Source organism: Typopeltis vanoorti, chromosome 24 (genome assembly GCF_054136105.1).
Source record: "Typopeltis vanoorti isolate ZY-2024b chromosome 24, IOZ_Tvanoo_1.0, whole genome shotgun sequence".
Lineage (NCBI taxonomy): Eukaryota > Metazoa > Arthropoda > Arachnida > Uropygi > Thelyphonidae > Typopeltis > Typopeltis vanoorti.
The window spans coordinates 86,832,462-86,846,076 of NC_143572.1; the positions used below are offsets into that span (position 1 = coordinate 86,832,462).

Here is a 13,615-nt window from a genome sequence, read left to right on the forward strand (position 1 = left end):
AAAGAGAGGTGATATGATTGAGACTTTTAAACTGTTGAGAGGTGGTTACAGGGTTGACACTGGGGAGTTCTTTCGCTTGGTTGAACAGCGGGAAGGAGTGATGACAAGAGGCCATCCCTGGAAGTTACGAAAGGAAACTGTGAGCAAGAGGGTGAGGAGTGGTTTCTTTGTGTGGAGGGTGGTTGAACCGTGGAATGCATTGCCTGATGGAGTGGTGAGAGCGAGAACGGTCAATGAGTTTAAGGAGTGGTATGATAGACTTTGTGTTTCCTAGGAGGGACCTCCTTTGATGAGTCTTGATAGACTTGTGTTTCTTAGAAATGACCTCCCACGATGAGTCTTTTGACTCCATGGAGGCCTGAATAATAATAATAATAAAATCAGGCCTGAAATCAAATTGTGGCAGGTCCAGTCTATGGTCCTTGCAAAGACGTGAGCTTTGTGACAGTGGACTAACCATCATTCATATTTTAATCAACTGCACTAGTTTCATCATTTCATCAACAAGTGCAGTCACATTCATAATCTGAACTATATCTGTTTATGCTCTTTTATTTATTCATATTTATTACCTTGTGTATTGAGACATGTTTTGGCACAGTGTGACCTAAGTGTCCTTGCACCATTAAAACCAAGCCAAACCAATCTCATCAGAAACCTAAGAGGACAAAAACCCTCATATCAGTACCTGAGCAGTCCAATTTCAGAGTTATATGCTTTGCAAATGAATTTTCAATGGGTGTGTAAGTACAATACTAAATTATAGAGCCTAAAAAGCTGCTGGGAATTATATAGACTCCTAGCCAGAGTTTGTTGTATTTAAATAGTGCAAGCTAAGGCAACTCCTGTGCTGAAGGTTTGTCTCATTTACTCTCTGTAATCAAAACTTTTATACTTCTTTTATTTGGCTATAAAATGATTACTGATGCCTAATATCCTCATTAAATATCATCAACATTGCTGAATTGAGGCCTTTTAGGCTGTGTAATGAGTTCATTTATGAAGAATGTTATGTTGCAGTTTTAATGGTGTATTAACAGCACTAGGAAAGAATTAAAGACTAATTTTAATGCTTCCAATATTTCGTCTCAGTCTCTGAAACATAAATAACATATAACACACACAGACGAAGACAACACGGTACCTAATGAAACACGTGGGTGACTCTAAAGTCCTATCTAGGTGGCACGCTCTCTATGGGAGTAGTGATTGCCCTCTATGGTCATTTGTAGGCAGCCTAGGATGTAAACTGGGACCACTAACAACTATTGTTTCCCTAATTTTGGGATAGTTTATATATTTGTTTAAATTAGGTTGATTTCTGAGTGCAGCTGAAGATTACAAAAATAGTCTTTCTTTTTTGAATTTCATTTTATTGTGGAGCATGGTAGTTTTCTTCGAAAAGATCCTGTGAGTGGTATCCAATACATGGTCTGCAAGCCAGATTGACCATAGTAGTGATTGCAGATGTACTTTTTGTGTTCATCTCAACAGATAGTGGCTAATCTACCTGTCTGTCCAAAGTAAGCTAACTTGCAGGAGCAGGGTACTTTATATAGTCACTGAGAAAGGAGGGCGCTGATCTGTGATGAACGGATGAGGGTAGCAAGTCTCCAGTGAGGCTTAAAAGCTGTGTAGAGATTATAAATTATATATTTAGTTTAATCCTTTATCCAAGGGTAAGCAAAGCACATCTCCTCCTCTGCAAGGAGGAGATGTGCTTTGCATTAGGGAAAACTAAGGCAAGTGATGTGAAGTTTTGTCCACCTTTGCTAAGAGTTGTCCCAGTCCTGAAGATACTTCAGGTGCAAACTTTGTTTGCTTACACTTGGATAAAGGATTAAATTAAATACAGTAAACCCTCGATTTAACAGACAAAATTTCCGGTCTGTATGTCACATGTGAAAATTAACACCCTGTTAATTTTAAAATGCTTTTAACCAACAATTAATCTTTTTTAATTATAAACAAGATTTGCTTATAATTAAACTAACAGATTATTTTTGTTATTAATTTCCTGTTATTTTTAACAAGTTTTGGTGAATAGGCCATATGCTTGAAAAACACTGTAGTAATTTAGCTGACATAAATGATTCACCGCTCATAAAACATGTTCGGCGAATGGTTAGGACGTGATCACACCAATCGCACTGTAATTGGTTCTTTTGTTGCGTGGCATGACTTTTCTGTGGCAATTTTATTACATATTTTTTCGTAATTTTAGGGAGTTAATTATTTTAAAAAAACAGCAGAATTCAAAAGTTCAAAAAAAAACTTTATAGTTTTTCAAAGCAGGATTACCTAAATCAAGTGCCTCGACATCGAACATTAACTTCACATTAACTTATCTAAAAGTGTGAAAATTGTGTGTAAAACTATTTTTTTGTTATTACAGTGCTAATATTGATAAAATTGCAGTATAATGTTAGAGATATTTTTATTTAAAAAAATTCGCGATTTAACGGACACCCCTTAGCCCCTATCAGTTCCGTTAAATTGAGGGTTTACTGTATATAATTCATAGTTTAACCAAGTGAAAAAAATTCCAACTGTGTAGGGATTGTACTTTTTTAAACACCTGGCTATTTTTTCCAATGTGCCACAGAAGAAGGGGATAGTGACGGCATTTCTGAAATCCTTCTAAAGGAATGGCCGAGTAATGGGGAAAGAACTGATTATTTTTTTAATTCTGTGAGCACTGTAGCCATTGGATTTGGAAGGTTTTATGTATATGGTTGAGTTCTGTTGAAAGAGAGGTTCCACTGGAACAAAGATTACAGACTATTGGTTAGAGTGTTAATGATGCCATATGGTTGAGAGGAGTGGTGGTGGAAGAGTTTGTGAATGTATCTGCATAAAACTTCAAAAATCTGGGAAACAATAATTGTCAGAGGTCCCAGTTTACATCCTTGGCCACCCACAAACACTCATAGAGGGTGCACAACCTAGATAGGACTAAGTCACCCACATGTTTCATTAAGTATTGTGTTGTCTTTGTATGTATGTTTCAACTGTTATTTGTACTCCCTGAAGATGTCACAGTGACTGAGACAAAATATTGGAAGCATTAAAATTAGTTTTTAATCCTTTCCAAGTGCCGTCAATACTCCATTAAACCTCCGACATGATGTCCTCCCATCACTTAAGCCTTAACATGCTGATATGAAGAATACAACCCTCTTAGATTTCTGCTTGGTCTCTGTCTAAAGAGCTGTCAGGCCAGTGAAACCTAATCAATGCACTAATATTATACAGACTCCTGGGCAGAGTTTATCTTTTAAATAACTCAAACTGAGGCAGTTCCTATGCTGAAGGTTTGTTCTCATAAACTCGCTGATAAAATTCAAAACTGTTATTGTTTTTCATCCGGCTATAAAGTGACAGTGGATGTCTAATATCCGCATGAGTTTCTGTATAATTGACATTCTCCAAGGAAGAATGTTATCAGTGCATGGGAGATAGTCAAGGGGTGTCTGAAGGAAGTAACTAGATTGTATACCTAAGGTCAATAGAAAAAATCAGATGGGAGCTGGATTGATGAGTAGTATTATTAACCAGAGTTGCCAAAAAAAAAAAATGTTGGGAGTGCATATGTATGGAGACAGGTGTTCATTAAGCTTCAAGTAGTAGAATAATATAACATAATCATTATCCTGATAATTATCTTCTTCTTCCTCTTTTATCCTGCTTCACACAGGGTCCACTATGATCATGCGACTATGGGAAATCTCAACCAGCTTGTCGCGGAGTCTGGCATTGGGGAGGATAGGCGGGGCTGTTTTTATGACTGTAGATGTGCATACAGGGCAAGTGTGCCTATTCTGGAGGATAGAAAACCCTAGTTTCTAGGAGAAAATACTCCCTACCTCTGTATGAGACCGACAATATCACCTTTAGTCGAAAGAGACCTGATAAAGGTTCCTCACGCCTTGGACGGGAATTGAACCCAGGTCTTTCTGATGGTAGCGAAGTGAGAGAAGCAAAGAAAATAGTTGAGTTATTGAGTGACTATTATTAGAACTACCACAACTAGTTTCAGCTTGTATCAGTCTTTGTCAGATGCACATTAAAAAAGAAGAAATAACCAGTAAAAAAACATAGAGGAAATAACTGTAAAGAACACGAAAAGTCAGTGTATATATATTTCAACATTGAAATGTTGAAGTCTGCGCATGCAAAACTTTTTCATTATTGGGCGTATGCATGCGTATAGCATCTCGTGAATGCCAGTATTTGACCGCAGCACGATGACAGTCTGAAAGGTTGTAACTATTGTTGAGATGTAGGGGGTTAAGAGTGATTTCCTTTGATTCTATTATCTTCCTTTTTAATTCATCATGGCAATGGAAAATGTTATTAGACTTGTCTCATAGGACTGTATATGGCTAGGGTTTTCTTCATTAGAATTGGACGAGAATAGAATATGACTAGACAAAGCACTGGCTTGCGTTCTCTTGTAAGTGATGTTTCTCTCTCTCTCTCTCTCTCTCTCTCTCTCTTGTGCTCCTCAATACATAACTCGATTGACTTCTCTGTTTGGCCAAAGTAAGGTATGTCACAGTTGCACCAGATCTGGTAAACACCAGGATATTTAAGATTATGATGTCTAGGTTTTGGATCACTCACTAGGAAGCGGATTTTTGGAAGAGGAGTAAATAAAGTTTATCTGCTTTGAAGAAAACGTTAAAACGGAACAGGCTAGAAGGATTTATTATGGAGCAAAGTTAGATCTCTTCTTGAGAGGATATTTGATACAAAATGCACTCTCACTTTTCTATTTAGCAAAAAACTACGTTATCTCAGGAAATTGAACATTATCTAGGTAGTGAAAGTTGGAATCTTATTAGAGTGAGAAGTGAATCTCAAGCCACCAAATTTCAAAATGATAATAAATTGAAACTTATTAAAAAATTTGAAACTCTTAAACAAATACAAAGTAATTTGACTTCTTTGAAGCCACACCTTCCTCCTGACAAAGTTGTGATTAACAAATCAACTTAGAATCTTTCCAATGCAGAGAAAAGTATCCTCAGTAAAGGAGTAAATTTTGTTTTATCTCCTAGATCTATTCTAAAAGAATTATTACTTACTAAGATAGAAAAAGCTACCTTTCTTCCCACCCAAGAGGCAAACCTATTTCGCATTGAATCCATTTTCATCATCAATAATGCCAAACTTTCCCCCTACAGACAATATATCTTCATCGGAACAACAGGCTCTTAAGAAGTTACAAAACAACAAAAATATAATTATTCTTCCCACGGATAAAGGCAACACCACAGTTGTTCTTGACATTGATGAATATCAAAATAAGATGATGGAATTGTTACTGAGTGACACTTACTCGTTCCTCGAGAGAGAAATCCCACTCATGAACTACATAACCAGACCAATAATTTACTGAGAACTACCTCTGAACTACTAGAAACATTCGCCTTTCTTATCGTTCTCTCCATTCGTTTATTCCACGATTATATGGACTACCTAAAATTCACAAGGTAAATGCCCCACTTCAACATACAACCTTTCCAAATATCTGGCAGAATCTCTCAAATGTTTTTTTGGCAAGTCATCGTCTTTTATTAAAAGCTCTGTGGATTTTGTATCATGTATAAAAGATATCATTATTAAGGAAGATGAAATCATGGCAAGCTTTGATATAGTCTCCTTATTCACCAATGTTCCTACAGATGAAGTTCTTTTATTACTCAAGGATAAATTATCTAAAAAGATCATGGCCTTGCTTATTTACTCATTGCATCAACTCAGGATACCATCTATAAACAAATCATTGTCTTGCAATGGTTAATCCATTGTCTCCTGTACTTGCTAACATCTATCTAGAAGATCTGGAAGTTAAAGCCATCTCTTCCTATCCTTTAAAACCAAGAATTTGGAGAAGATATATTGACGACATTTTCCTGATTTGTAGCCATGGCTGTGAATTTCTCCTGCACTTCCTTGAACATCTAAATAGTCAACACCCAAACATAAAATTTACAGTTGAGTTTGAAACTAATGGTTCTCTTCCTTTTTTGGACATCAAACTGACCCGTTTCTCAGAAAAACTTTAAATCTCGATTTACAGAAACCTACCCACACCAACAGATATCTCCACGGTCAATCCCATCATTATCCACCTCAAAACTTTGGAATCATTTCTACTCTAGGATATCGTACTCGCTCTCTTCTTGATGATGAGATAGAACTTAATAAAGAACTCAATTTTCTCACGTCTACTTTTCAACTAAATGGTTATTCTCAAAAAACTACTGATAAATTCCTATTAAATCCTCCTGGTCGCCATAATGAAGAGACCGATAGTGTAAAAGGTAATATTTCTATACCATACGTAAGCTCTATCTCACCCAAATTAGCCAAGGTTCTTAGGAAATACAACATAAGAACTTTATTTACTCCTCTTTCAAAAATCTGCTCCCTAGTGAGCCATCTGAAACCTAGACATCATAATCTTAAATATCCTGGTGTTTACCAGATCTGGTGCAACTGTGACATACCTTACTTTGGCCAAACAGAGAAGTCAATTGAGTTATGTATTGAGGAACACAAGAGAGAGGGAGAGAGAAACATCACTTACAAGAGAACGCAAGCCAGTGCTTTGTCTAGTCATATTCTATTCTCGTCCAATTCTAATGAAGAAAACCCTGGCCATATACAGTCCTATGAGACAAGTCTAATAACATTTTCCATTGCCATGATGAATTAAAAAGGAAGATAATAGAATCAAAGGAAATCATTCTCACCCCCCTACATCTCAACAACAACCTGAGTTACAACCTTTCAGACTGTCATTGTGCTACGGTCAAATACTGGCATTCACGAGATGCTATACGCATGCATACGCCCAACAATGAAGCCAATGAGGGAACAGTTTTGCATGCGCAGACTTCGACGTTTCAACGTTGAAATATATATACACTAACTTTCCGTGTTGTTTACAGTTATTTCCTCTATGTTTTTTACTGGTTATTTCTTCTTTTTTAATGTGCACCTGACGAACTTTGTTTTTGTTTCTCTCGGTTCTAGTCATTCAATCTTTTTATAAAAATGTATAACAACCGAGTAAATCAATCTTCATACATACATATATATATATATATATATATATATATATAAAATTGTTAAAATAAATGGTGAAAAAAAAATCCTTAGTCCACCCACAGTACAGATGTTCTATAGGTTTACTAAAAATCTTTCACAGGTGAGAACTACATATGAAGTCCCATGATATTGGAAATGGTAAAATAATTCTGTTGCATAAAGGATACTTCAGTATTTTCTGAGTGATGGTAAAGGTATTGGAAAAGTCATTGGCAGGATTCAGGAATGGGTGATTAAGAATGTGGTACTCTGTGGTAGTAGAGGGAGGAGAACAACATGAGTTTGTGAAGAGATTGGATAAAAAGAATGGCCACATGATAATACTGCTAGATTTTATAATGGCAAAATCCAGTAGCAACATGGAATGCTGTTATATGGATTACAACAAATAGAGTATATATATGAAGCTGGTCAGTGAATAATATATGGAGGAGCAAAATCCAGGATAAAGCAAGTGACTAGCAGTGGACCACAGGGGCTCTATGCTTGAAAATATATGATACTCTCCTAATAAGTAATGGACTTTACTTCTTATTGGTAGAGTATCATATCTTTTATTAATACTGTTTTCCTTGGACTCATCATAAGAGGCCACTCCACACCATACAACTCAGTGTCTGTTTACACTACTTAATTCACAACCTGCACACTAGGTCACTGCTATCATCTACACATGAACCTTCAAACAACTCAAAGCAGAGCAGAGGCTACTGCTCTATGTATATCACATTGTTATGATGGTAATATTATGCAAATTTATATTTCATTTGGAAAAAAACAGGAATAAAAACACATGCCTGCTGTTAGTTGTTACTGCACCATATGGGGGGGGTATAGTGCTTTATTGTAAATTATATGCATTATTTGGACATAAAGCAGATTGTATTTCGTGCATTCTTATTTTCAGCTTCTCCAGTCATCGGATGAAAATTGGGATACTGAAAGGCGTCGCCAGGTTTGGCGTTGTGAAAGCCATAGATCTCATACTACAATAGCTCGCTATGCACAGTATCAAGCCTCATCATTTCAAGAATCATTAAGGGTGCGTATATTATTTGATTACTGCTTATATTTGTATAATACAGCTTTGTGGAATTATTAGTGCTATATGTTCATGTCTTTAAGAAATAAGTTGCATAAAAATATATGATTATTTTTAGGAAGAACAAGAAAAAGTGCAGGGAACTCACAGGGATTCAGATAGTGATTCAAATTCCTCAATGCCTGCTAGGTATTATTTTTAAGTCGTTTAAATATTTTCATTAAATATTAAATTAGAACTTGAATAAAATTTGGTGTATTTCTTCTATCATGTTTATTTCAGCTATTTAGACACATAGTTTTTTGTAAAGATGGCAAATTAAATATGGAAATAAGCAACAAAATAAGTAAGCGAAGGTAGTATGTATGGTGGGGGGAGCCAGTTGAATAAATTTGGAATAGAGAAATAAACTGGTAGTATTCAAGGCAGTGTTCAAACTAGTTTTAAGTTATGGATCTGAGATTTTGGGTAGAAATAAATCACTTGATCAAAGATTACAGACAGTTCTGAGACATGCTGCTTCATCCTCTTCTCTCTGAATATCATTATTCAGTTGTAGTTTTTTATTTTTCAATGTTCATCATTATCAATCCATATGTCTTCCCTTTACTAAAGTTCAGTATCTAAATTTATAGTCTTCAGTCTTCTCCATTAACGATGCAGAATTCAATAAACATTCTTCTCCTCTAAATAAAGCATGCAGTCTTTCTGGATTCTGTAAGCTAACCTATGCAATCTTTTTGTGGCATTCCTTTTTCAATTCACATTTTCTGTTATACAAACGAAACATGGATTCCCTGATGGTTTCAAATTCTTTGTACCATTTTGAAACTAGTCAGAAAATATGCTTCTTATTCATTTGACTTCTTTGGTTTGATAAACAACACATGTGCGCGCGCGCACACACACACACACACACACAAATGTGTACACATATATATATATATATATTGATCCCATGCATGAGAAGTAGAAGATCCTACAGCACTTTATTGTGTGTATGTATGCAGAGTGCCACAGGAAAAGAAGAAGTTTATTGATATTTTTCTGAAGAGTTGGATATTACAGTTGTTTAGGAGCACCTTATATTATTATTATTATTAACAGAGACCTCCAGGGAATTAGGGACTCATCGAGAGAGGGCGCACACTATTTACACCAGCTATCATTATTATGCTTATTCTTGAATTCATTCACACTGTCTGCACACACAATGGCAATCCATTCCAATCATGCACCACCATATGAGAGAAAAGTATAGCCCTCACCCCCTTCTTAGCGGTGTTCATTCTCAGCTTCCAAGGATATCCTCTTGTACTTTCCCCACCCTCCATAAATTGAAAAATTCCATCAATTGAAATCCTGTATGACCCTTTCAGAAGTTTGCAAGTCTCAATCATATCACCTCTCTTTCTCCTGTTTGCTAGTGTCTGCAGTCTACAAATTCTCAATCTGTCTTCATAATCAGTATTCAATAATTTTTGACACTCTCCTTTGCACTCTCTCCAATATATATCAAAATCACAACAGAAACTAGGTGACCAGACCTTCACACAGTAGTTCAAGTGAGGTCTTATCAAGGCCTTGTAAAGAGACAAAATAACATCCTTATCTTTACATACATATGAACATTTGTTTCAGCATTGCAATTATCTTTTGAGTTGTATTTGCAATCTTTGCTACCGAACTTCAACTTCTTATCTACTAACACTCCAAGATCCCTAGCTCATTAGTTTCTTCTAGCATAATCCTACCATTATAATATGACATTGAATATCTAATCATGCCGAAGTGAATGACTTTACATTTACTGACATTGAACTGATACCCATTTTCCTATGCCCACAAATCCAGCCTATTCAAATCATTCTGCAAGTACTGCATATCAGCAGCATTCCTGATTACCCTACCTATCTTTGCATTATTAGCAAATAGCTATGTAGCTTATCAAATCCTTCCCAGTGTCATTAATGTACAGATTGAATAACAGTGGACCAAGCACTGATCCTTGTGGTACACTATTGGTTACCTTAAATCTTGCAGACTCACATCCCCCATATACCACTTTTTGATATCTGTCAGTCAGCTGTCCTCTTATCCACACTAATATTCTAATTCAAACCTATATTCTCCAATTTATGCAACAGTGTACCATGCTGTATTCTGTCAAAAGCCTTAGCAAAATTCAAAAGTATCATGGTGTATCCATTCCCCTTGTTTAGTTCAGTGGTAACATTGTTGTAGAATGTGAGCAAGTTGCTAAAACATGACCTTCCCTTAGTAAACCCATGGTGCTCATTGCAAAGTAGAGATTCAGTGTCAACCCATTTCTGAATGCAAGTCGTAACCAATTTTTCCAAAATCTTCACCACTACTAGTGAGGTACAGATTGGTCGAAAGTTGGATACATTAGTATTTGCCCCACCCTTGTGCAATGGAATTATCATACATTCTTTCCATTCCTATGAAATCTTCTCTGTTCTGAAACTCATAATAAACAGCCTGGTCAAAGGAATAGTCATTTCAGCTGAACACTCTTTCAGAACACTTGCTGATATCCCATCAGTCCCTATTGCCGAATTCAATTCAATTAAATAAAATCCTGGGGCACTCCAGCATTGATGGCAGAGCTCAAAGAGAGGAAATCATTCACAATGACATGTACCAAATGACCAAAAAGAAAGTTTCCTACCCTGCTATGGAGGGTGGTAGGTAGACCAAAGGATGGCTTGTTGCTTAACAGGTCCCGATGCTTTCAAATTGTCAAGCATGATAGTATGGTCCTCCAATCCTATAGCACATGTCAAGTGGAATCCATACTGGTGTTTACTGATTAACTGGTAGACCTGTAAGTAGTGGAGAAGTTGTCTTTTGGCAACTTTCTTCATTATTTTGGAAACGATTGAAGTAATGCCGATCAATCAGTGGTTAGATGTCAGACTTTTGGAGGGCTTCACTAATGCTCTCTTTGCACATGATTGTTCTCGAGGTCATTTTATTTTATGTCTTCACTTACTGTGTATTGTTAAAGTGTCTCTGATAATGCTAGCTTCACTAGTAAAACATTGACTTGTAAATAATTAATTTAGTCAGTAAATCATATATCATTTGACATAATAGGTGTTACCAAAACAAAGAAGACAAAAGGTTGAAATCTTTCTGAGCAGCAAATACAAGATGTTATTTTCAGTCAATAAGGATCAGGGAAAAGGAGTAGTTATAGTAGTCTTCTTCAACCTTCTGGTTCTGTCTACTGCTGGACAAAGGTCACTCGGTTTTCTGCCTCTCCCATCCATCTCACTCCTGCAATTTATTCCAGTTCATCTCTCCACCTTCTTCTCGGTCTTCCTCTTTGTCTTACTCCATCCATTGGTCTCCACTCTGTTGTTATCTCCCATCACTGCATCTGGCAATATGGCAAGCCCATCTCAACTTAGCCTGTTTAATGTATTTTACAATATCCATGACACCTGTTTGAGATCTTATCCAGATATTTGTCTTCCTATCTCTTAATGTTATTTTTAGCATACTTCTTTCCATGCGATGTTGTGTTGTTCTCTTTTTGTTTAGGGCTTCTTGTTAAGGAGTCAAGGGCTCACTTTAGTGAGTACGGCATGGCAAATCCAAGGTACCTGATGCTTGACCATGCCTTACTTCATGTAATATACATCTGTTATATTATCTGTAGACTGGTGCCTCCTCTTCCTTCCTTGCTTCTTTCTTCTCTTCTTGCTCCTTACCCCAATGCTATTAGAGTATTCGAGGGCTAGGGGCGAATCTTTCCTATTTTGCTGTGTCATTTCATCTTATGCACTGTTGTGAGGCACCAACCCGTCTGTCCAGCATGGTGCTATAAGACCAAATACCTCCCAATGAAGACAATGCAAATGATGAATAAAATAGTTATAGTAGTATTCAATGATAAATACAAGGATAATCTTCTTGAATTGCAGGCAATATCAAGTAGAGTGATGTGGACAAATATCAGAATGGGGAACGATAATGAGAAGGCAGCTGACACAAAAGGAGGAAAAAGTTGGTAATTGTTGAAGATCTGAACTGCACAGTAGGAAATGATTACAAGGCAATATAGAAATATTTTGTGAAAATTTGGAGAAAAGTGCAAAGCTAATAATAATAATGCTAACTACCTGCTGGATTTCTGTACTGAACATGGACTAGTTATTACTAACAATGTGGTGTTCCAACATTAAAATGTGTACAAATTCAGATAGAGAGAAGATTCAAAAAATAAGAAAAATCTCATTGATTATGTCATTGTTGATGGTGATGTGTTTCAACTGGTTCAGGACACAAGAGTATACAGAGGATTTGAAATCAGAAGTCATCGCCATTTAGTTTAGAACAGAATAAAATTGAATTTCTTATTGAGAAGAAGAGTGTGTAAGAAAGTTTTAAAATGAATTAAAGTTGAGCAGCTTTTAGAGGTAAATGGTAGACTCAAACACACACACATTATTCTAGAAAACATGAAAGAGTTTGAAAACAAGAATCAAACTTTGGATATTCATTGGCAAACCTGAAGAAAACATTTATTGATTCAGCTAGAAAGGCATATGATGATGTTGTGGGCAAGGATAGAAAAATCAGCACTCCATGTTAGAGTCAGGAAGTTAAAGAGGTAGTCAACGAAAAGAAGAAAGCATATTGCCATAAACTTTCGTTCATGGCAAGTAAGTCATTCTGTGTTCTTAGACAATACAGAAAAAAAAAAAAAATGTAAGCAAACCAAGCAAAACCTAGCTTTGCTTTCTTTGAAAGCCATGGACTTTGATAAGAACATAAAAAATAAATATCAGGAAAGTGCAAAATACTCTTGAGCCTATTGAAAGCTTATGAATGAGGGAAAAATTACTGTAAAAGGAATCAAATACAAAAAGTGACATGAAAGCTGAAGATATTCTATATGCCTTGAGTGATTACATTGAAAGACCACTGAATGAAACAAATAGAGAAGTATGATAGTAGAAATCATTGAAGAAGAATGCAATCAGAAATACAAATATTAATACTTGCAATAGAAAGTCTGGAATAGAATAGCTTGTAATAGAAAGCATCAAAAGCCTGAAATGTTGTAAGGTAGTTGGAATAGATAATATTTCTCCAGAAATGTTCAAATATGGAGCTATAAACTTCACTGTGTAAAATTTATGGAGACAAAAAAACATGTTAGATCAACTACTTTACTTACAATTAAGAAAATAACACTTGACATTTTGACCTCTCTACCAAGGTCATCATGAGGAAAACATATGAACAAGACATGCTAAATGATGCTACACATAAGTATGCTAAAGTATAACTGTTTGCTAACCATTTACACTATCCTGACCTCGGGTTAGAAAAAATAAATAAATAAATAAAATATTTAAATAATATCCAAAGGATTAAACAAAAAATTATACTGAAACTACATCAAAATATTAAGAT

The 13,615-nt window shown here is 35.9% G+C and overlaps 1 protein-coding gene across 2 annotated transcripts in view; it reads left to right on the forward strand.

Moving 5' to 3' along the window:
• Positions 1-13,615, forward strand: part of Utx (Utx histone demethylase) — an 802,237-nt gene that overhangs the window by 699,197 nt on the left and 89,425 nt on the right. For both annotated transcript variants that reach the window (XM_090413874.1, XM_090413875.1), the window contains 2 exons: positions 8,030-8,164; positions 8,283-8,353. In XM_090413874.1, the coding sequence (XP_090270000.1) occupies positions 8,030-8,164; positions 8,283-8,353 (206 nt within the window). The remainder of the gene's footprint in view (positions 1-8,029; positions 8,165-8,282; positions 8,354-13,615) is intronic.